This window comes from Panthera tigris, chromosome F3, assembly GCF_018350195.1.
Source record: "Panthera tigris isolate Pti1 chromosome F3, P.tigris_Pti1_mat1.1, whole genome shotgun sequence".
Lineage (NCBI taxonomy): Eukaryota > Metazoa > Chordata > Mammalia > Carnivora > Felidae > Panthera > Panthera tigris.
This window is the reverse complement of record NC_056678.1, coordinates 41,227,585-41,251,871: the sequence shown is the minus strand read 5'-3', so window position 1 is coordinate 41,251,871 and position 24,287 is coordinate 41,227,585. Positions and strand designations below refer to the sequence as shown.

Below are 24,287 nucleotides of genomic sequence, written 5' to 3'. Positions count from 1 at the left end.
CTGACTCCCTTCCCTCAGACTTGCCCAGAGTTGGGCTTGCCTGCCGTCACCCCTGCCCTCCCCCGGCCCCCACTCACATTTCTTCCAGCTTCTGACACCTATGCAGGCTGGGCAGCTCCTCGATTTGATTATGAGACAATTCCCTGGGGAAGAGAGAAGGACCAGGTTAGGGTGAGCTGGGGGCCAGGAGAAGAGGCTCTGGCCAGGACGGGCTTTCCCGTCAGGCAGCCGAGGGCTGGGAGGACCCTGCAGGGACTTGGCTGTCGACACACCTCAAGGCAATTGGACTTCTCGCCCCTTCCCCCTGCTGAGTCTGGTTCCTCGCTGCAGGGCCTGGATGGGGATGATGTGGCATTTTTCCAACAGGGCTGCCTCATCTATATGAAGGCCTGAGGGACCCTGGGAGGGTCCTGGGGGAAAGGGCACGGGAAGTGAGAGGGGCATGGAGACGAGAAAAGGAGCAGAGGGTGAGGGTTTTCGGAGACTGAACGCACGGAACATATGGAGCATTACTGAGCAAGCTGGCCAACGCCAATCTGTGTAAACATCACCCGTCGTCCCCGTGCAGAGTTCACAGGGAGGACAGGCTAGGGTCCTTAGGGGTCATCTGGCGCCCAACCCCTTCATCTAACAGACGAGGACACTGAGGCACAGAGAGGGGACAGAGCCTGCCAAGGACACACTGCCAGTCAGTGGCAAGGCTGGGTCTGGAGCCCATGTCTCCACCCAGTCTAGCTCTGTTCGCATGCAGAGTGTCATCTGTCAGTCTCCCCATCTTCGGCTGTGGGCTACGGTCCGTGCGGACGAGCCTCAGGTTCCAGCTGGATTCAGGGGAGAAAGAAAAACTCCCCTTGACTTCATAGGCCACTTAAATACCTCCGTGGCTGCAGAAGGGGCTAATTTTCTTCTTGTTACTAGGTAAATAATGCCATTTATTGAGCACCTACCATGGCCAGCGCTATGTGCTGTACATGAACTTTTTTTCAACCCTCACCCATTTATCCACATTTTGCTGGTGAGGAATTGGAGCCCTGAGACATTAGAGAGTGAGTCCAAGTTCATGCAGCTAGTAGGTGGCAGAGTTAAGCCTCCAACCCTGGTCCGACTCCAAAGGCCGTTGTCTTTTTACCCTGAACAAGAGAGGACAGCCCAGTGCTTCTCGGGCAGGATCTCAGCAGCAGCCCAATGTGTCCCACTCTCCGGGAAGAGAGGTAACCAAGCGGGACAGGAGCGGGAGGGGCCTTTGCCAGCCCATGGGAACAAGGGCACAATGCCAAGACTGGAGAATGCTCGTGAACCACTCACAGGACTCGGAGCCTGGGTAGCTGTTGGCACATCCCCAGTGGGAGCAGCCGGATGCCTGCGCGGGTCAGGGTCCTGCAGAGAGAACAGAGACAGGGCTGGCACCAGGCCCAGGGCCCTGCCATCCCCAGCCACCCGTCTCCAGCTCTGGGCCTGATACTGACATGGGAGCACAGAGCTGACAAAAGAGAAGTGGCAGGAGGCACAGGGCAGGGGTGGGGCTGCAGGGAGAGAAGGCAGCAGGCCTGGCATCTGAGCACCAGGCTCCCCTGGGACTGGAGGAGGGTAGGTGTGGGCAACAGACAGAGAGGGACACAGCCCAGGGGCTCTCTGCTTGGCAGACAGTTCCTGCGTGCCCAGCCCACCCCACCCACCCATCGTGTCCCCACCCATTGTCTCATAATGGTCTCCAGCAACACTGGCTATGTAGGACAGGAACTAGAATCTGGTCTGCTCTCCTTAGAGAAGGGGGATAGCCATGGGCACAGAGTAGATAGGAAAAGACTAAACAAAACAACCCTAGTGGAGCCATGGGAACCACGCACAGAGCCTGCTCCCTGTGCCCTGGGGAAGGGGGATGGGATGGGAAAGAAGGGGAGGACCAGGGGCTGGGACGGAGAGGGCTGTGGGGGCAGGTTTGGCTGGGGACAGGGTGTCCCAAGGAAGACCCAAGGCCGAGGTCATTCTTGGGGACCTATTACTTCCCTCATGGAAAATTTTCCAGATGCCAGCAAATCTAGGGGAAGACAATAGAGGCACAGAGGAGAGTTCCTGTCCCAGCCATGCCATGAATGAGCCATGTGACGTGGGGCAGGACAGTTGGCTTCCTAACACCCACTCTGGGTGTTTGCTTGATTGTTCCATTCATCCTTTTAAAATGTATTGAGGGCCTACTACGCTCTGACACCCCTCCCCCACCCGGCAGTCTATAATGATAGAACATATGAGAAATCCTTGTTGGAATCACGCTTCGGAAAGGCAAAGAAGATGTGTTTCCAAAACCCTTCTCCCCCTGTGGCGGGGTCCTCAGCACCCTCATGACTTGGGGTTAGGAACTCTGAAGTCATGCCTGAAAAATGCAAGCATAGTAAAGAGAAGACCAGCCTCCTCACCCCCAAACCACCTGCCACTCCTGGCCTTGCCTTGCCAGCAGCAGTGACCTGGGGCTGAGCCAGGTGACCTCTGGGCCAGGCTGGAGCCAGCAGCAGAAGCAGGCCAGATAAGGGGCAAGCAAAGAATTTGGACAGACTTCCAGGAGACAGGCAGACAGAAGACCTCCTGGGAGCAAAGGAGGGACACAGATGAGGTAGAAGGTAAGTGTATCCACTCACAGGATCTCCAGGCTGGTGGTGCCTTTCAGATCTGGGAACTCCTGGATGTCCGTGGCACCATTCAGGGATCTGGAAACAGAAGCAACAACGTCTGAAGGGTGAAGTCAGAGCATCCTGATAATCTGGACTCCCTACCATCACTGATCCGTCCCTCAAGACTCTACCCTTTTGGGAAACATCATCCTTCCGCCACCACTGCCCAACCTCAAAATACTCCAGCTACTCAGGCCCTGGTAGGGGGGGAGCTTGGCTCAGCAGGGTCTAAACCACCATTTCCTTAAGTTGGCTCAGCCCACTGTAGCCCAGACAGAGCAGGCAACCCGGCACTAGGGCCCCAGCATGCAAAACAAAACAAAACAAAACAAAACAAAACAAAACAAAACAAATGAACAAAGAAAGAACACAGGACAGGAGCATGGGAACTGCTTCTGTTTAAAAGGCTACTGCTTGGGTGCTACTGAAAAAGTCCTTGGCTGCTGGGGTTTGCTTATTATAGCCTGAGCTAGAGTCTCCTCTAAAGTGTCATCAGCTAAAGCTTTATCAACCTCTCCACTGGTTCTCGTAAATTGTTTTAGACTGTTGGCTTTTTCCATCACCACCATCCTCTATCTCCATGAGGACATGGACCCACACAGGCCTGCGCTCAACAGGACCACAAGGAGGCAGCAGGGTCCAGAAATGAGCCTAGGATCTGGAGTCAAGGGTTCTAGCTCAAGGCTGACCAGGGCCTGGGAGCCTCAGGATCCATCTACAAACTGTACTAACACCACTCACCTCACAGGGTTAGGGTGACAGTGAAATGTGATAATATACAAGAAAGGGGAGTATGTGCGTTAGAGATGTTCCTTATGTTACTATGATGCCACAGGTGGAATGTAATCCGTGGAAGTTTTTTTGCAGAAGTGGAACTTGGGCTGGGGTTTAACACAATGGGAGAGAGGAAACAAGGGAATGCCTTCGGGCCCAAAGCAATGAAGATAGTGCCACAAAGAGCCCAGGGATTCATGCTCCCAGGTCACTGGAGAACCAGACCCTTATCCCAGTCATTGGTTCTTGAGCAAGTATTTCTGGAAACAGCTGCCCCGAGCAGGATTCTGAAGGGGCCAGACTAAACTCCTGGACTATGGAGAAGGGCTCTCTTCATTCATTTGGGATCTGGGAAGAAGCACAGGAAGGTGAAGGGAGGCTGTTAAGTGCAGCCAGAGCTGGGAATAGGTGTGAGCCCAACAGAGGCCACAGCCCCGAAGGAGACCAGGCCTGGCAGGGGGTGCTGTGCCCTGCGGGTGAGAGAGTTGCAGATGGGAGGCAGGAGGCAGCGGAAGGAGTGAGGAATGGGAGAGGTCCAGACGGTGGCAGGCTCTAGGGCTCAACTTACAGCGTGTGCAGTTTAGGCAGGTACTGAAACGCCGACCTTCCCACAAACTGGATTGGGTTATCATAAAAGTGTCTGGAAGAAAAAGACCCAAACACCAAATTTAGTTATTTGGCCCTTTGAGCTAGGACCCAGGCAGATCTCTGCTTTCTCCTCCCTTGGCACCAGGAAAGAGCACACAGGGGAAGGCACCCCCTCCCAGAGTTCTGCCGCCCCAGCCCGTCCCCCAAACACCGCACAGCACCAAGAGACAGGAGAAACGAGTACTCACATGGTCTGCAGCACAGGGTTCCCCATGAAGGCCTTTTCTGGGATGGCCTTGATGTTGTTGTTATGGAACCCCCTGGAAGGCAATACCATGAGTCAGTGAGGACTTGGAGAAAGGTATGGAGAGGGCGACACAGAACTCCGTGAAGCTTCCAGAAAGCTGACCAGAAAGGCCACAGGACCAAAGAGACATCAGTCCAGATTCCAGGTTCACCTCCTGCCTGTGAAGTCTCTGCTTCATTTGATAACACACCCAACCTTTTCTCTGACAATTGTGAAGGGAGTAAAGCGTGGAGCCTCAGAGAGCAAGGGGGGTGGTAAGGGGGGAGAACTTGGGAGCAGGAGGCTGAGTTTGGATCCCAGGAGAGGCTCCCTCTCCTCAGTCACTTGTGGCAGGAACTCCACAGGTTCCCCAAGGAGGAAGCTGAGGGCCTGTGGGAAAAGCAGAGCTTCTGAGGGTCCCAGGGATGAGAGCTGCTCCCCGAATGGAGGCTGGCTTGGCCTCCAGGCCTGGAGACTAAGGAACCTAGAAAGGCAGCAGCAGCAGGAGCAGGAAGATACAGTGGATGTTGAGTGACTGGCCTACTGTGTGTGGAAGTGAGGAGGGAGGCACCCGCTAATCTCCAGGGCTCTGGAAGCTGGGAATTATGCATTTGGTTAGTCGGGGTGATCATCTCAAGATAAATATTGGACTGGGAAGCACATAATCCATGCTGAGCAGCACCCCCAGGCCAACTTCTTGTTGTCTGGAGACTTCTAGTGTCTCCTCATGCCTTCTGGGCGTCCACCCCCTCTCTCTCCTTCTTCCCTTCTCCTTATTATTTCCACCTTCCATTCCTTTGTTAATTTGTTCTTATATGATTTGGGACTCCTCCTTTGTGTCTAGTGCTGAGCTAAGCCTTGAGATGTTTAGAAGTTCATAGGACAGAGGCCTTGTCCTCAAGCAGCTTTCTCTCAATAGATGTAGAAAGATAGAGACAGATAGACACACACACATGCGCACGTGCACACACACATCTATACTCATTGGGACCCCAATGGCAATGGAGGGGGACTTACAATAGTTTCCCATTCAGACCCTTCCCTCCAACCGGTCTGGTTGTTCCTCAACTGTTACACACACCTGGAATTCCCACCTGCCAACTTCGGACGGGGTGGGACCAGGGGGGGTGGTGGCATGGAGTTGGGCTGGTCTCAGGCGGTGGTTTGAGTAAAGATGTTGGGCTGCCTGTAAGTGTGGGGCTCTGTTCACCAACCTCAGATTCCCTTAATCTAGTCCACTCTACCCCCAGTAGATCTCCTACTGTTTGCTGAGAGCCTCTCCTCTAGTAAGCCTGGTCTCCCTTGGGGTCATCTCTTGCGCATTCAACTTCCAATCTGGGTCTCTGCCTCCATGGTTCTTCTGTCTGAAATGCCTTCCCTCGTCCTCCACCGTCGCCACTGAAACTCCATCCACCCCTTAAGGTTCATCTCACATGTGTTAGTCTACAAGGTTCTTCGTATATTACTCTGGATTCCCAGTCATTTTAGCTACCCCTGGACAATTAGGGCCAGAATTATATACCGACCCTAAGCTGCTCTGTCCTGGTGCCTGCTTTACTCTGTGTCCTCAACAGACCTGAAGGATCCTGGGGGAACAGTCCAGGGCAATCTTACTCTTTGTTTGTATTTAGTGCTGGGCACAGTCGATGCTAAAATAGAATACTAATAGGTAGTGACTGTGGGGAACAAAATCGGGCTTCTGATCTTCCCCATGAGATCAGGTGCTGAGGAATGAGCCCAGAGACCAGCCCCCAGCTCCTCTCCTCATTCATCTCCAGACACATGCCAACCAAGGCAGGGGCAGTGCCAGGCCCAGCCTCCCAGGAGGTGTCTTGTGCCATGTGTCTCTCTAGGGTGGAAGGGCTCAGAGCCATTTCTGCCGATGACACACCTCTCGGAAATGCTCAGTGCCACACTAATGAGGTCTGCGACTACTGAGACCTGCACGGGGGGAGGGCTGCAGCGGGCACGCAGCTACAGTTTTTACAAGGACCCCGGGAGGTGAGGCTGCGAGGGAGGCCCAGAACTGGCTTCAGCCCCTGCCCTTGGGAGAGGAGGACACCCACAGAAACCAGCAGAGGGACTTACAGTTCCTGCAGTCTGCCCAGGGTCCGGATGGCGACAGGAAACTCCTGCAGCTCATTATAATTCAGGTCTCTGGGACGGAAAGCAAGAGCAGTCATTAGAAGGGTGGCTTCACAGGGCACGTCAGGGCCCCTGAAAAACAGAAACTTGGCTCTGGGATTGGCCGGAGAGATGCGTTCTCCAATCTGTCGGATCCAGCTGTCAATGCCTGGAAACACATTTTTGGAACGTTCATATTCCATTCCTACTCCACAAATCCTCAGGCTGGAAGTCTTCCTGGCAACAGCACTGTTTTGAGGAGACACTTCAGGGATGTGGATACCTGCAACTGACTCCTTCAGGAAGAGTCCCCGTTGGCTGAGGAAAATCCCTCAAGCCTTTGGAGACACAGTCAGTGGCTGGGGGAGGGACAGAGGAAAGAATGGGGCCATCTTTAGCACCTTGTCACCAGCAAGAGCACCTGGGTGGCTCAGTCAGTTAAGTGTCTGACTTCAGCTCAGGTCATGATCTCACAGGTCGTGGGTTCGAGCCCTGTGTGGGGCTCTGTGCTGACAGCTCAGAACCTGGAGCCTGGAGCCTGCTTCGGGCTCTGTGTCTCTCTCTCTCTGCCCCTCCCCCACTCTCTCTCTCTCTCTCTCTCTCTCTCTCAAAAATAAATAAACATTAAAAAATGGATCAGTGCTTCTTATCTTTGGGTGATGGCATGACAGCTAGTCTTTATTTTCTCTTAGGCTTTTCTTCGTTTCCCATTTTTTTTTTTTTTTTTTACAATGAACATGTATCACACGTATAGTCAGAAAACAATGGAGGCAATTTTTAAAAAGTAGTAGCAACCCAAGTTGGAAAGAATGTGGGGAGACATGCATTCTCATAAGTGATTAGTGGGAATTGAAATGTGTGTTATCTTTTAGACATAATTTGACAGCATCTTTTGAAATGACAAGATTCATACCTAGTCACCTCAAGGCCAGGAGTTTGTCCTGGGAGAAGTCCACACCCACCTGTAAAGGTATTTGTATAAGGATGCTCACGGCAGCATTGTTTAGGCACCAGGGGCAAACTCTTGGCCCACAGGTGCTCACAGCCCTGCTTGTCCACTCTCTGAAGGGGTCTTTTGTGTTTGTGCCCTTGAGGCCACAAGGGGGACAGGGGGAAGGGAGAGAGGAGAAATGTAAAACACCGAGAGCAAACCTGATTCTCATTAGAAAAGATTTGGAACTGCCTGTGACAAAGAAGGCCCAAAGGCAGGGGAGCCCTGCCAAAGAGTGGGGAGAGTGCCTGTGTTTGGGGGAAGACAGTAAAATGTGATCGGGAAGTAGGGAGGAAGAGCCACAGAAGACTTTCGGGGGAGTTTTGTTCTATGTTACGTGACCAGATTCCCTTCCTACCCCTCCTAGGAGAGACTTCAGAAAAGATGATCAACCCTCAAGATTTTATTTATTTATTTAAAGATTTTATTTATAAGTAATTTCTACACCTGACACGGGACTCAAGCTCACAGCCCTGAGATCGAGTCGCCTGTGGTGCTCCACTGACTGAGCCAGCCAGGTGCCCCCCAGCCTTTAAGATTTTAAAGTTGACTTCTGTTTCGGGGCAGCTGGGTGGTTCAGTCGGTTGAGTGCCCGTCCCACTCACTCTTGGTTTCGGCTCAGGTCATGATTTCGCGGTTCATGAGTTGGAACCTCACTTTCTCTCTCTCTCAAATCAATACACATTAAAAAAAAAAAACTAGAATAAACTGTGTGAGGATGCTGGATTGCAGGTATTACTGTGAACATGTAGTTTAAAAAAACAAAGTAGACTTTTGTTTCACTCAGTGGCCGACCGGTTAGCCCCATGTGGAGATGTGCCTGATTTTGCACGGGGTTGTCTTGGTGTTTCCAGATTCCTGTGGCTGGAGTATGGGGTCTCAGGCTTTGGCAATGACGGGGAGGGAGGGCTCAGGTACAGTGTCCCTCTTGAGCCCCCCGGGATGACCCCAGCCCAACTTCTCTCAGCCTTTTAAAGCCACGCCTGCCCTGACAACTTTCATGAGAAGACTATCCAATGCCAGGGCAGGGGACCATGCTGAGGCTCTTTAATCACAGAGTGACTTGGCAGGTTTTGTGGGTAAATACCATGTTAACACAGACATAATGACAGGCTCCTCTGCGTGACAGGGTCATTACACTTAATAGTCCACAGGTAGAGCCAGGAACCCGGCCCAAGGGCCAGAAGAACAGTGACAACAGTCTGGCAGCCAGTGAGCCGGATAATTGCACCCCCCCACACCACCCCCAACACACACTAATTACCCGATTACACTCCGACTCCCCTGGTGATTTGGGGTAATTATAGCATAAACCCTCCTGCTTTGCTCTGCTCTGCTCTCGTCCTTCATGAATCCTACACCTTTCCCTCCAATGACTCCAACCTTGATTCACTCACGGAGAGGCTCCCCACAGACTATGTGAGGGGAAGGACGAGAGCAGGCTGAGGGCAGGCTACGTGCAAAGCACTTTCATGGAAACCAAAGATACTGGAGTTGGGACCAGGGAATTTCCACATTGCTGGAGTTCTACCACAGGTGGCAGTAGGAGGTGCCTGGACACTCTACTTGCAAGGCTTGAGAATAGAGGCAGCAGGGGCGAGTAGTTGGACTCTTTCTGGTCTTAGATTTTATAAAGGAGTCGCCCTCACATCTCAATGTCTCCAAATCAAGTGCCCCCCCCCCCACCTCCTTTTAACTTGACTCAGCCCATTCAGGAATTCTCCAGTGCTGCCCAAGGAGAACCGGATTTCCTATAAGTAATGTAAGAGCACCTTCACTTAAAGCCTTAATGTTGCAGTGTTATCGTAAATGCAAAGAATTGCACTGGCCTGATCTCAGAGCTTTAGCTCACGATTCCATCGCCTGGAACACTGCAGATATCTGCCTGGCTTTCTCCCTCGCTTCATTCAGGTCTCTGCCCAAATAACACCTCATCAGAAAGGCCTTGTCTGACCATTCTATTTAATACAGCATAGCCCCTCATTTGCTGTTCCTTTACTCTGTGTGGTAGATTGAAAGTGGTCCCAAGTCTTATCATTTGCAATATGTAAGTGTACCAAATCAACAGGCTGTAAACCTTAAACCTGCACCGTATGTCAATTACATCTCAATAAAGCTGGAGGAGAAAAAGTAGCCACAAGTCCTTTGTGGCTTCTCCAATTAAGAAGTGACCTCTCAGGGCACCTGGGTGGCTCAGTCGGTTAAGCGTCCGACTTTGACTCAGGTCATGATCTCATGGTTTGTGAGTTCGAGCCCCCACGTCAGGCTCTGCACTGACAGCTCAGAGCCTGGAGCCTGCTTCAGAGTCTGTGCCTCCTTCTCTCTCTCTGCCCCTCCCCCACTTGCATTCTCTCTCTCTCTCTCTCTCTCTCTCTCTCTCAAAAATAAATAAACATTAAAAAAAAAGAAGTGGCTTCTCTGGTACAGTCACTCTGGAAAACAGTATGGGGGCGTCCTCAAAAAATTAAAAATAGAGTTACACGACCCAGCAATTGAACTACTAGGACTTTTCCAAAGGATACAAAAATGCTGATTTGAAAAGGCACATGCACCCCAATGTTCATAGCAGTGCTATAAACAACAGCCAAATTATGGAAAGAGCCCAAATGTCCATTGACTAACAAATGGATAAAGAAAATGTGATATATATAATGGAATATTACTCAGTGATCAAAAAGAATGAAATTGTGGAGTGCCTGGGTGGCTCAGTTGGTTAAGCTTCTGATTCAGCTCAGGTCATGATCTCGCGGTCTGTGAGTTCGAGCCCCACATTGGGCTCTGTGCTGACAGCTCAGAGCCTGGAGCTTGTTTCATATTCTGTGTCTCCCTCTCTCTCTCTGCCCCTCCCCTGCTCACGCTCTCTCTCTCTCTTTTTCTCTCTCTCTCTCTCTCAAAAATAAACATTTAAAAAAATTTAAAAAGAATGAAATCTTGCTATTTGCAACAATGTGGATGGAACCAGAATGTATTATGCTAAGTGAAATAAGGCAGTTACAGAAAGATAAATATCATATGACTTCACTCATATGTGGAATTTAAGAAACAAAACAAATGAACATAGGGGAAGGGAAGGAAAAATAAGATAAAAACAGAGAGGGAGGCAAACCGCAAGAGAGTTAAATACAGAGAACAAACTGAGGGTTGCTGGAGGGGAGGTGGGTGGGGGGATGGGCTAAATGGGTGAAGGGCATTAAGGAAGGCACTCGTTGGTACGAGCACTTGTTGTATGCAAGTGATGAATCACTAAATTCTACTCCTGAAACCATTATTATACTACATGTTAACTAACTATATGTAAACTAAGATTTAGATAAAATTTTAAATAAATAAATAAATAAATAAATAAATAATGCATATTAAAAGAAAAAAAAAAAAAAAAGAAATGGCTTCTGCCTCCCTAACCCTGAGACCGGGCTGGCTTGTGACTGGCACTAACCAAAACAGAATAAGGCAGAGCTGACACGGTGTGAGTTAATCCTAAGTCACAAGAGGACTCACAACCTCTGCCCTCCTTTGGGACATTCCCACCACCATGCAAGGAAGCCCGTACTAGCCTCCTGGGTAATGAAGGCCTTGTGGAGAGGGCCGGCCAACAGCCAGAACCTAGGTCCCACTCACAGACATGTGAATGAGGCATCTTAGAGCCTCTAGTCATAGCTGAACCTCTAGCAGACTGCAACCTGGTCAGGGAGCCCAGGCAAAGTCTCCAGCAGAAAAGCACCCAAGATGAGCCCAGGTGATCCACAGATTCATGAGAAATCGTACATTATTGTCTTAGACCGTTACATTTTAGGGTGGTTTTTTATGTAGCAATAGATAACGAGAGATCCTGCTTTCCTTTATAAATATAAATATATATTATAAATATATATATATTATAAATATATATATATATAAAATATATATAAATATATCTGACATATATTTGTTTGCTAAATTTCTTCCCACCCACTAGAATGAAGGTTGAAAATAGAAACTTTGTTTCACATTCTAAACACCAAAATACTGGCACAGAACGGTAACTCAACAAATATTTGTTGAATGAATAAATGAACTGGTCTAGATAAATTAAAGAATGAATTAATGGACTCTTAAAGCATTAATGGACTCTTAAGAGTATCTACAATATTTGGCAGAACATCCTTAGGATTTTGAGGTTGATGTCAAGAAAGGTACAAGATAATCCTGAGGGGCACTCACTGTTAGGCTTGCCCAGGGCCACAGGGGCCATGGGACGACGGGTCACCTGTGATTTTGCTATCACTGAGCCCTTATACAGTTCACTGGACTCATGTCCAGGCAGCCGAAGTGAGTGGTTCTAGCTTTCCTTTGCAGTTCCTGATCAGGAATCCTTCCAGAAATGGCCTGACAGACAGTGGGAAAAGACATGTAGTAAAAGGCATGTGAACTCAAAGGCCATTTTTTGTAGAGCAATGTGGAGAATAAAAACTGTGCAAATGTCAAAAGGAATTCTGCCAACTACACGCTGGTGGGGTGGCCTGAATTTTCCCATTTGGATATCTACACAGATTCAATGACTTGGATAATTGGCAAAGCCCTGCTTCATTTGGTGCTGTTTGGATGTAATCCATAAGATAACCTTGGTTGAGCACGGATTATACGCCGGGCACTAAATGCTATGCCTGAATGATCTCTTAATCCTCACGACAGCCTAAGAAGTAGTTACCACTATTATACCCATTTTACTGTTGAGGAAAGTGAGGCACAGAGATGTCCAATAACCTGCCCAATTATTAAACAGTCATGCTAGACATCACTATCCACCGAAATCCACCCTCCTTTCTCTACAACAGCAAAGCCCAACACCTTCAGCCACTTGCCATGCACAGCTGTTTAAATGTAAATTAATTACAAGTTAGTAAAATAAAAGCTCGGCTCTCAGTTTCACTAGTGACACTTCAAGCGCTCGATATACCATGTGGCAAGTGGCCACCATATTGGAAGCACAGATTTAGAACATTTCCATCATTGTGGAAAGTTCTGTTGGACAGCGCTATCTTATGGTAATGGGAGGAATAGCCAGGAATGTGGCTAGAGTGTATTCCCAGCCTCCCTTGCAATGTGTGCTTTCCCATGGACGGTGGGCAGAAGTGGTATGTCCTACATTTAGTGCAGGATTTTTAACTAGCCAGCCTGTCTCCTCCACGGTCTCTCTACTCTTTCACTAGTTAGGTGCCAAAGACAGTGAGGAGATAGGGATAGCAGGATCCTAAGAAGCCAGGTCCCTGAGTCACCATATGGAGGAGGGCCGTTTGCCAAGAAGAAACACCCTCTTTGGACTATTACACGATCCAGAAATGAACTAATTCACCATCACAACCAAGATTTGAACCCTGGCAGTGCGAGTCCGGAGTCCACACTCTTCGCTACTACACATCTGCCAGGAAGATCTTTTTGAAATGCCAAACAGACTGTGTCACTCACCTGCTGAGAAATCTGAAAAGGCTTCCTCATTACTTACAGACCAAAGTTCAAAGTCCTCAATGGGCTCTGATGCTATACACCTTCAGCTCCGTCTACCATCTCAGCCCCATGTGTTTTCACAGCCTCGTGTGTTTCCTTGTGCCCCTCACGCTTTCAGCCTGGGATGCCCTTAACCCCAGTCTTAGATGTCGAAATCCTAGCTCCCTTTGAAGTCCAGGCTCAGATATACCTTCCTTCATGTACCCAGCCCCATCCCTGCAGTCAGAATGAATCACTCACTCTCTCAGTGCTTTTCTGATGTTTTCTCCAGAAACATGCTTAATATTAGAATAATAATAGTGGTGGTGGTGGTGGTGGTGATAACGATAATAATCAGAGTAATTACTAGGTAATAGTCACGATTCTGGGTGATTTATATATATTAATTTATTTCATTCCCATGCCAATCCTTTGAGGTAAATACTTATTATTATCTCCATTTTGCAGATGAGAAACTGAGGCACAGAGAGAGGCAATCACTTGACCATGAATGAAAGAGCTGGGACTGAAGCCCAGGCAGTTTGAGTCCAGAATGGGGTTATCTGTGTACAAAGCGCCTTCCCCATGAGACAGGAAGCTTGCCACTATCAGGAAGCACATGAGCTCCCTTTTGAGTCTCCCGAAGCCCAGGCACAAGGCCATATATGCGTATGGTCATTGTCAAGAATGATCATTTGAGCCACTGTCAAGGCCTGGAGATGGGAGTTGCTTTGGCATTTGTGGCTGGCCACATTGGGGCAGTGTCTCAGCCCCTCGGGATCAGAAGCCAACATACAGCCTCTCGGCAATCGCAGGAAAGACCCGCGTCAGGCCACAAGCTGATTTGATCCGATTCCTCCATTGCAAGGTGCTTTATGATGCCCTAAACCTCCCCGGAAAAGCTCATCCACGGCTCTATAGTTTATTATCTTTAATAGCCCAGAATCAGCCAGAAGCCCAGGAAGAGAATTATTCTGTATGCTGCTCCCAGGAGCTGGGAGCAGGCAGGGGAGGGCTGAGGTTAAAGAAAAACCATTCCCAGCTCCAGCCGGAATTCAGTCCAGAGGCTGCAGCTGTCCATGGCTGATATGCCCCTTCATCTGCTCAGCTGCTTCCAGCCAAATCCAATCAAAACTGATGGTAGACCCACACAATCGGTAAAAGTAGCTAAGCAGGTGACCCAAGCCCCAAGCTGCTCAAGGACCCACATCCCCAGTGTTCTCCATTCCGTCTGGCTGTGCAGGAATGGCCAACTCCTGAGATCTCTGGGGAGCCTCACGATGGACTCAGAGCGCAGAGCTGGCAGGATTTAGCAGTCATCTTGTCCGGCCCTTTCTTTTTATTGATAAGGAAACTGAGGCTCAGAGACAGGAGGTAAATCACTGCAAGTCCCAGAGCCGAGGCCTGTTGGCTCTTGGTTTAACATCTTTTCTGTATACCACCCAGAGTTGCAGCCTGGCTAGGCTCCAAGTAGCAGGGCTGAGAAAAAAGTTTTAGGGAGAGTGGGAAGAAGGATAAACGGGGTGAGTTGCGGGGGGGCACACCAGGCTTTCTCCCAAGGGAAGAAACTCCTGTGGGAGTCTCTTTGGGTGCTAACAAGCATGTCAAAACCAATTGGTTGTTAGGCTAGATGTCTATTTGTGTGTTATATGTTTTAGAGTGAAACAGCTTTGTCCACTGTGTACCAACAGGATCACCTCGAACTAGCCAGTTAACTTTGCTCAGTCGTTTCCTCACCTGTACATCAGGGATGCCCATTACATAAGGCTACTCTGTTCATCCGGTCCAGACCCTGGTCTGGATACTCAAATAATGCCAATTCTTTCCCCCTCTTTCTTCTACTAGACACTAGACACCAGAACAGGCACTTCCATTCATCCGACACTGCAACAGCAGACACACAAGTTGGTCTATCTACTTTTCACAACAATAAAGGAAGATTAACATAATTAATTGGGCTTCCGCTTACACTTTTATTCTCAAGGCTAATATTTATGTTTATTGCCAGATCACAGATAAGGGCACATGGAGGAATGTGGGTGAGCCTAGCTCCCCAGCGTGAAACACAAAACACAGACGTTTCTGATTGTAAACTCTGAACCATTTTTCTCTCCCAAAGGGCCCGTAACAAAAGCAGGCAGGCACGATGAATACATGACTTAATTGTTCTTCCTGTATTGCAGACTGAGCCTTTATCTCCATCTGACTTCACATGCTTGGGGCAGATAACCTGGCAAGCCAGGAACCAACAAAGACTTTATGACTAATAGCATTGTTTTACCTTCTAAACAACCTACATAAAAGGCCACCCATTAATAAATGCAGCAATTAGTAAAATTGTCATAGGTTTCTATTGAGAGATACAGACACGCCTTCCTCCTACCCTCCCTCCACCTACGCTCGCTTCTCCGCCAGAAAGTAAATTCAGAAAATATCCGAAGCAATAACACCGCCAATTTTAATGAAAGTTGCCGATCTCTGACACTGAGGTTACTTGTTGCCCTGCCCGAATAAAGCACCTGGGATCAGAGAAGCCCAGAACCGGAAGGGAGGTAAAAGGCAACAGTCCAATCTGCCCCCGCACGGGACTCATCTCTGAGATTCCAGGGGAACAAGGATCCAGTTTCTGCCCGGACCATGCAAATGGCAGGGCTCACCGACTACGCTGGGCGTTAAGGGGGCCACAGTGGGGCTATTCTGCAGATTAAGTAAGCCTTCCTCATCCTAAGCTAGAGCACCACCCTTACTTCCTCTCTTGGCCCTCATCCTGTCAGCTGGAAGACCATAAAATGTGTGTAATCTTTCAAAGACAATCATCACATTCCACCTAAGTCTTCTCCCACATTCTTTGAAGGTGTAGACAAGGTGCATAAACATTTCATATTCTCACCACCCTCCCCCAGAAAAGCCTTAGCCACACTTAGAAATGGTATAATAGGATCCCATCATCTAGATGTGGGCAGACCCGTGGGCAGCACCTCCCTCACCTGGATGCCATGGGCCCGTTAATGCAGGGGACCTGAGGTCTTTGAGGTTGCCCTGGTCTGGGCGGAATGTAGCTTGAGGTTTTGTCCTAGTGACTTCAACTCACTGGTCGAATGTCAGGATCCTGAGCTTCAACTGGGGCAGAGGACCTTGCCCCGAGGCAAGGATGAGGGACCATCCCTGTGAGTTCAGCCCATGTCCAGGGCTTCGTTTCTCCATCTTTACTAGAAGAGGTCTGGTCTGGAGACTCTGCACAGCACTCAGTATGGATGACCGGAGCTGGGATGAATCTTAGAGATCGGATAGTCCAATGCTCTCATGGTTCAGATGGAGAAACTGAAGCTCAAAGAGGAGCAGAGACTTGCCAGGGGCCATATATCCATTCATTTGTTCAACAAATATTTATTGAGCACTTTCGCCATGCCAGGCACTGTGTCAGGTGCTACAAAAACTCATGGAGAGGGTGCCTGGGTGGGTCAGTCAATTAAACATCTGACTTTGGCTCAGGTCATGATCTCGCAGTTCCCAAGCCTCACTCTGGGCTCTCTGCTGTCGGCACAGAGCCTGCTTTGGACCCTCTGTCTCCCTCTCTCTCTGCCCTTCCCCTGCTTGTTCTCCTCCCCCCTCAAAAGTAAATAAACATAAAAAAACTCATGGAGGGGCGCCTGGGTGGCTCAGTCGGTTAAGCGTCCGGCTTCGGCTCAGGTCACGATCTCGCGGTCCGTGAGTTCGAGCCCCGCGTCGGGCTCTGCGCTGACGGCTCAGAGCCTGGAGCCTGTTTCGGATTCTGTGTCTCCCTCTCTCTCTGACCCTCCCCCATTCATGCTCTGTCTCTCTCTGTCTCAAAAATAAATAAATGTTAAAAAAAATTAAAAAAAAACTCATGGAAAGGTGGGAGAAAGATAACAAACAACCTGAATAAATAAATAATAACATAAATATCAGATTGGTGAGTGCTATAGAGAAAATTAAGTAGGAAAAGGAGATGGCAAATGATAAGAAGTGCTTGCAAAATGGTGATCAGGGAGGACCTCGCTAAAAAGGTGACATTTGGGCAGTCTCGGAGAAGGTAGATAATTGTAGAAAGAACATTCCAGACAAAGGAAACAGTCAGTACAAAGTCCCGATGCAGGAGCATATCTATCTAGTGTATCCACGGAAGCCACTGTGCCTGGAGTAGATTGAAGGAGGGGTGAGACCAGAGAGGTAGCAAGGTGTCACATCACCCGACACCTTGCAGAACTTGTAGGCTTCTTTCCAGAACTTTGTAGAACTTTGGTTTCTTTCCAAGAGTATGATGGGGAGCCACTGGAGGGTTTTGAATAGAAGAGTAACATGACCTAATTTGTATTTTAAAGGAGTCCATCTAGGGGCGCCTGAGTGGCTCAGTCGGTTGAGCATCTGACTCTTGATTTTGGCTCAGGTCATGATCTCACAGTTCATGACATTGCGCTGCATGTGGGGCTCTGCACTGACAGTGTGGAGCCTGCTTGGGATTCTCTCTCTCTCTCTCTCTCTCTCTCTCTCTCTCTCCCTCTCTCTCTGCCCTCCCCTGCTCACGCATTTGTGCATGTGTGCGTGCTCTCTCTCTCAAAATAAATAAATAAACTTAAAAAAAAAAAAGAACTCAGGACTCCTGGTCTAGAACCCTTCAGTCTCTGTGATAGCAGGGACTGCATTTTTCTTGTTCATAAATGTTTCCCTCGTGTTCATAATGGTGGCCTGGCACATACTAGAAATGCAATAGATATTTATGAAATGAGAAAATCGAACGAAACAGAAAAAGAGAGCGGTAATTATTGATTCTTAGCAGCTCTTCCTTCCCACAGATATTAAGGACCAGACCTGAACATCTTCGTTTCCTCTCCATGGTGTCTACCAGAGAACCAGCTGCCAAGTGGTTTCCCCGGGGCTCCATCAGTGCCCATCTCCCCACCCCACTCCCTTAACCTCCCATCACCCTCCACTGCTGATGGGCTGGCCAGGGTGCCTGTGAGAGCAGCGGAAGTTCAGAGCGGAAGCTTTGGCCCCATTGCCAGCAGAGGAGGAAAGGGTAGCAGTGACAAGAATGGTGACCTTGGCTACCCCAAGCACCAGGGCGATGGGAAAGGGAATGTTGTACCGGGAAGAACTATTAATAACTTGCCATGGTATTAGAACACAAGACAAACTCATTGGGCAGCTCGATTTTCTGCCTGTGAGAAGTCATTAGTGGTTCTGTGTGGAAAGCCAGAAAAAAAGTTTTATATGGAACAATAAATTCCTCTATAAGCCACAAAACCCCACAAATTTGCAGCTAATAAACCCACAAATGTAAGATGATTAAGAACTGGCGAGGAAAGAGTTCCTCAATTCTTACAGGGTTAGCCTGGAGAGGCAGTGTGGTCTGACGGACTGAAGCCAGGCCAAAGGCAGAGAAACTCGGGTTCTCGTCCTGGTTCTTAATGAATTGGATGACCTTGAGCAAGTCAACCACTCTCTGCCTCAATTTCCTCGCGTGTAACACAAGGATACACAATGTCTGCCTCGTCGTCCTCAACAAGTGGTTGTGGGGGAGGTTGGGGGTGAGGAGAAGTGAGATATGAGACCCAACAGCCTGCAAAAAAATATCTTTGAGTCTCTTAACTGTGGGAACTTATCAGTGGGATGATCAGCACTTGCCTTAAGATTAGCAAGAAAATCGACAAGATTCATGTGAACCTCTGCTCCACCCATCTGCTTGCCCAAGAGCACTTTGCCAGGGAACCTGCCAGTGGGTAGCGATAGTGGGTTGAATTGTAGCCCCCTCAAAAATCTGTCGGCATCCTAACCCCTGGAACCTGTGAATATGACCTTATTTGGGAAAAGGTCCTTTGCAGATGTCATTAAGCTAAGGATCTTGAGGTGAGATCATCCTGCATTAACAGGATGGGCCTAAATCCAATGACAAGTGTCCTTAGAAGACATGGAGAAGACCACGTGAAGACCGAGGCAGAGATCGGAGTGACGCATCTACAAGCCAGGGAATGCCAAGGGTAGCCAGCAGCCACCAAAGGTAAGAGAGGCAGGGAAAAGATGCTGCCTCAAACTTCCAGAAGGAATCAGCGCTGCCAATACCTTGATTTTGGACTTCTGGCCTCTCCCAGAACTGTGGGAGAATACATTTCTGAGGTTTTCTTAAGCCACAAAATTTGTGGTAATTTGTTATGGCAGCCACAGGAAACTAATATAGTAGCCATGCCCTGATTCCCCGGGAATTCCTAGCCACCCTATAGAGGAGATGAGTCACACCATGGATGGCTATGGAATGACACCTCTGGGCAACACTCTGCCTGCCACCTTAAGACACACTGTCAAAAGAAGGGGAGGAGAAGAGGAGGAGAGAGAATGAGACGAAGGAAGGAAGGAAGGAAGGAAGGAAGGAAGGAAGGAAGGAAGGAAGGAAAAGAGGGAAGGAAAGAAGAAAAGTTATTGAAGTAACTTGGGCGGGGGGAAAAGGCCCATTGCTGTCTATCCAGCATCAAATGGAAGGACAGAAAGAGAAAGCGAACACAAATTGAGCACTTAGAGTACTCCAGGCCCTGTAAATATCATTGTGTGAATTGTAGAACATCACCCCCATTTTCTAGCTGTGGAAACGGAGGCTCTCGAGAGGTCAGGTGACTTGGGCACGTCACATGCTGCTGGAGGAGCCAGCATCTGAATGCCGGTGTGCTGGGGCGCCTGGGTGGCGCAGTCGGTTGAGCGTCCGACTTCAGCTCAGGTCACGATCTCGCGGTCCGCGAGTTCGAGCCCCGCGTCAGGCTCTGGGCTGACGGCTCGGAGCCTGGAGCCTGCTTCCGATTCTGCGTCTCCCTCTCTCTCTGCCCCTCCCCCGTTCATGCTCTGTCTCTCTCTGTCTCAAAAATAAATAAACATTAAAAAAAAAAAATTTGAATGCCGGTGTGCTGACTCAAGCCCAGTCCTTTTTCTACTCTAGGATGCCCCTGAGCTCTGGAAGAGCTGCCAGTGAAAACCTGCCTGGTTTTCCATTCCAGCTGAGGGCAGATGATTGGGCCCAGGACTGAGAGGTGGTCGGATACTCTCAGGACTAAGTTAGAGCAAAATCTGTTGGTGTGGCTGGTTTCAATGACATGGAGACAGGGGCGCACTTTGCAGCCGCAGCAGCTATTGAGGTAAAAATATTCTGCAGAAGCACATCTCTGGGGCATCTGGCACCAAAGGAGGTTTTACAAGGAATGCACAATTTTGTATTATAAGACAGAATCCTATAAATTCCTGCTTTGCCCTCCTCTCCTCCCAGGCCTCAGTTGAATGCTGGTCCTGCTTTATAGAGGGAGCTAGAGCCAGTAGGTTTCTGTTCCACTGTGGTCCCGGGCCCCCCTCCAATGGGGAATGGTCCAGCCAGTACATGAACTCCAATAGCTCTGATGTGTTTTATGAGGTGATAACAGGGCCCAGATATCATAGTCCAGGCGCGAGGGAGGTGAGGTGTTGTCCCCAGATTCATTCTAGGCCTCACTTCTCTGAATTTTAGCTAAGACGCAGACATCAATTTCCCAGATCTAGGAAGTGGGGGCAGTCCCCTTTGGTTGTAATTGCACTTGCTAGGCTTTCCCCCCCGCCCCCACCGCCTTTTATTTTATTGGTAGGTATAACTAGGGATTCAAGGATCACGATCTGATAGCGCCTGAATAGCACCCTGTGGCCTCTGAGCACGAATTTGTGGGCACAGACCTAAGGGCATGAAGGCCTGGTTTCACGTCCCTGGGACGCCAGGGGAGAACCTTCTCAGAATTGTTGCTGGTCACACTTTCTCTTGTCAACCTGGGAAGTCCTGTAATCAAGCTGCCCTCACAGGAGTTAGCGCTAAGTGGGGCAGCGTATTAGGGGGCAAGGGGTTTGGATGCCAGTGGCTTACCACCGCTTTTACAAACAAACTATAGAAACTTGGGCAACTCATCCCAAATCTCCAGACTTGGTCTGATCTGGAAAGGCGAAGAAACAGCACTTCAAGGGTTCAGAGAGCTGGCTCGTCTCTGATTCTGAATTTCCCAGCAGCGGTGGGACACCCTCACTGTGGGAGCAGAAAGGAGGTGGCGGGTGCAGGGCAGAGTTTTTCCTGTCTGCCTCCGGCTGGGGTTTCTTGACAAGGTCCGGGACGATGATGAAGGTATGAGGAGAAGTGCCTGTACCTGGCCCCTCCTCCCCAGGTGGCATGACCGGGGGCTGCTCTCTCTCCTGAGAGAAGCCAGCAGACAGAGCCAAACCACAGCTTGGGCTGGGGCGGGGGGAGGAGGGGGGTTGATCTCCCCTCCGCTGCGGAGATGAGAGAGGTCTAAGTGGCAGAGATTTACGGGGCCCGAGGGAGAAATACCCTTCCAGTAAGACGCTCACATGAAAAGCTCCAAAGTAATAACTGAGGCTGCAAACTGTGCTAATTATGCAACAATTAAAAGGTTTGACTATCTTTCTCTCTCCTTTTATTCTCCCGGCCACTCCTCCCCCTTTCCACATCTGGGTGCCCCTGCAGGCTCCCCGGCAAATGCTGGGGCGGGGGAGGGATAGAGGATAAAGAACACACTTTCCCCCCTTTTAATTGGAGATCAAAAGTTGGAAGAAGAACTTATCCCTCAGGGGTGGGGAGAGAAGGGGTGTCGTTGAGACTGAGGCCCTCAGAAGAAGGGATGGGGACGAGAACGGAGTGCGGGGCAGGTTCCTAACACGGTTTCCCAGGCTCTGTATGAGACTTACACACATCATCTCATGTAACCCACATGTCAACCCCAGAAGATCAGTGTGATTAGTGGTATTATATTGCAGATCGGAAAACAAAGACTCATGAAGGCAAACGCCTTGACCAAGGTCACACAGCTGGCAGGACTGGCAAGGCTCCCCAGGCTGGCTGATGCTCTGAGGTGTAGACTTTGTCAATGAGGCTATTCTGCCTCCACAGTGTAAAGCCGGGAAATCTTTTCCTGTCTCTTGGCCTCGCCTGTCCGATCTGTCCAGTGGGTGCAGAGCATGGGCTCTGTGTGACCGAGCCAAGCACTTTCCCAGACGAAAGGTACAGTGGGCACTTAGCGGCAGGATTGCTTTGTAACGAAGCCAGTACGAGCTGAGCCAAATGCCCTGCGCAGCCATCCAGTGGCTAATTGAGAAAGAATTAGGCAGTGTGCCCCAAAAGTGAAGAAAGAGCTGCTAGGTGGCTTTTTAGAGGTGCCAACCCACACCCGGTATACATGTCCCCTCCCCACTGGATTTCCCAGCAGAACCAACAGCCCCCACACTCCAGGGCAGGTAACACTGGACTCCTTCCTGCCCTGCTGATGCCTGGTAGCTCAGCCTCCAAACACCGCCTCCAAAATTCTCGTGTCCCCCGAGGGAGGGTGACTACGAGGGTGTGGGCCTTAAGAGGACAATGGCTCTCCCTTACATCTGGATCCCCCAAATACCTAGCACCCACAGATGATTAAGGATAGCAGAGTCTTAAACTAGGAACGTTCCATGGTATTTTCTCAGTTAACACATTCTAGATTTTGCTCTGTCCCTAACTGAGGGAGTAACTCTGGGTACGCCACTTCCCTGGGCCTCAATTTTCTAGTATGTTGATGGAGCGGGCTAGAGTGTCCAGTCTGAACTGCCCAGCTGTCTCTGAAGGCTAGAGAAGAGAAGCACAGAGCCCAAGTCACGCACAGTGGCAGGGAGAGGTTCCAACTTTCCCGACCCCAGGCTGGGGTACATCCTCCCACATGCCACTCCTGGGCACTCAGTCAGCCGCAGGGGCGGGGGGGTGGGGGGGTGGGGTGGACACAGGGGGAGCTCGACCCAGCTCTGCCGTTTGTCGTGCTTCAAGCCGAGCCCCAGAGAGCAACCAGCCTCCTGGGTCTCCCGCCCACAGGAAAGACAAATGGAGCATTGGTCTTGGCCTCCCCCATTCCCTTCCCCTCCGCAACCACAAATACAGACAGCTCGGGCCTCCTGGGCTAGATTTGCCAAACGGTTTTCCCCAAACCGTTGCTTTCCTCAGGTCGCAGCTTGTCTCCCAGCATTTTCTCCTGGGCTGCTTTGGATTCTTGAAAATCCCTCACCTCAGGAGCGTTTGCGTGTCGGGGGAGGAGGGAGGAGATGGAGAAGGGGAGGCAAAGGCACTGTGGCCATGCCCCTGACACTGTGAGCCCTGCCCCAACCTCAGTGGCTCACGCCTGACCCGGGAGGTCCTCCTCTCCTGGGCGCTGCTGGCCTGTACCAGGTGACCGTGGCAGCCAGCTCCCTCATGGCAGCTGCGGGACCCCAGCTGGCATGGCCGGCGGACTGAGAGAGCCCAGCCAGTTGTTTGCTCAAATGGGGCCCACTCAGCCCACTCTGCGGGGGCTGGCGGGACGCCAGAGGAAATGATGGGAGGGTTTGGGTGCATTCTGACCTTAACCGAATTCCAGGATGATGATGTGTGAATAATATGGCTTTTTAAGCGTCAACAACTTGGGTGCTTTTTATAGTCAGGCCGGAGTGCTGAATGGGCCATCCCCCCATTAATCATTTAGCTAGTTAGATCCATTGGCAAACCGTACCGGCATGACTCCATGGTATTACCCTCCCTTCTGTCAGCAGCCTCCCTTAAACAGATGTCAAAACTGCCATCAAATCAGCCCCAGCCCCACCCCCAAGCCTTCCATTCCCCAGGCTCGATATCCTTATTCTTCTGGCTCTCCTATCTATCTAAAGTGTTCACTATTTCGATGGTCTCTGCTGGCAGAGATCCTGGATTCCCCCTCCGCGGGCCACCCTGAACTCCCGGAGGGCACATTCCCACCCACCTGCAGGAGGAAGGAATGCATTCTGTGTGACATCCTACGGAAAATGCCAGGGAGGGGCACGTGGGTGACCAGGCCTGGAGCCAGGCCCCAGCACCCCAGTCCCGCTGGCTTCTCCCTCCGCCAGCTTCCCCTCCCTCCTGCGGGCCTCCGGGCCTTCCTCACCAGGACAGAGCCCTACCACAGCCTGGGCACTCACAGCGTCTCCAGATTGCGCAGCCCCTCGAAGCTGTGGGTCCCCAGATGCTGGATGCGGTTGTTATGAAGATGCCTGTGTGGGAAGGAAAGGCACGTCAGAATGGGCGCCCACAGCATCGGGCGGGGGGTGGGGTGGGGGTGGAGAGCAGACGGTGGCTTAAGCAGCAAAGTGGAGGCAGAAGCATGGACAGAGTGACCCCAGTGGTCCAGCCCTTTATCTCCAGGGACAAAATGATTGGCCAAGACTGACTTCCGAAGTTACGATCTCCAAGGCTGGATTAACCATGGGCTACACGGTTTTAACTGCCTATTGAAGGAAGATGCAAGAGGAGTGCCCAAGGCCAAGGCCGAGGCAGGCTCCCACTAAGCTCTTGGAGAGAGGCCTGATGTCAGGAGGGCTCCAGTCTGAGGCTTCTTCT

General features: G+C 50.2%; 1 protein-coding gene across 1 annotated transcript in view; it reads right to left on the bottom strand.

Moving 5' to 3' along the window:
* The window catches only part of LGR6 (leucine rich repeat containing G protein-coupled receptor 6), a 90,618-nt gene that overhangs the window by 12,034 nt on the left and 54,297 nt on the right, over positions 1–24,287 (bottom strand). The window contains exons 5-11 of the mRNA XM_015539464.2: positions 23,870–23,941; positions 6,403–6,471; positions 4,277–4,348; positions 4,009–4,080; positions 2,634–2,702; positions 1,306–1,377; positions 78–143 (exon numbers count right to left, since the gene is read on the bottom strand). Of these exons, the coding sequence (XP_015394950.2) occupies positions 78–143; positions 1,306–1,377; positions 2,634–2,702; positions 4,009–4,080; positions 4,277–4,348; positions 6,403–6,471; positions 23,870–23,941 (492 nt within the window). The remainder of the gene's footprint in view (positions 1–77; positions 144–1,305; positions 1,378–2,633; positions 2,703–4,008; positions 4,081–4,276; positions 4,349–6,402; positions 6,472–23,869; positions 23,942–24,287) is intronic.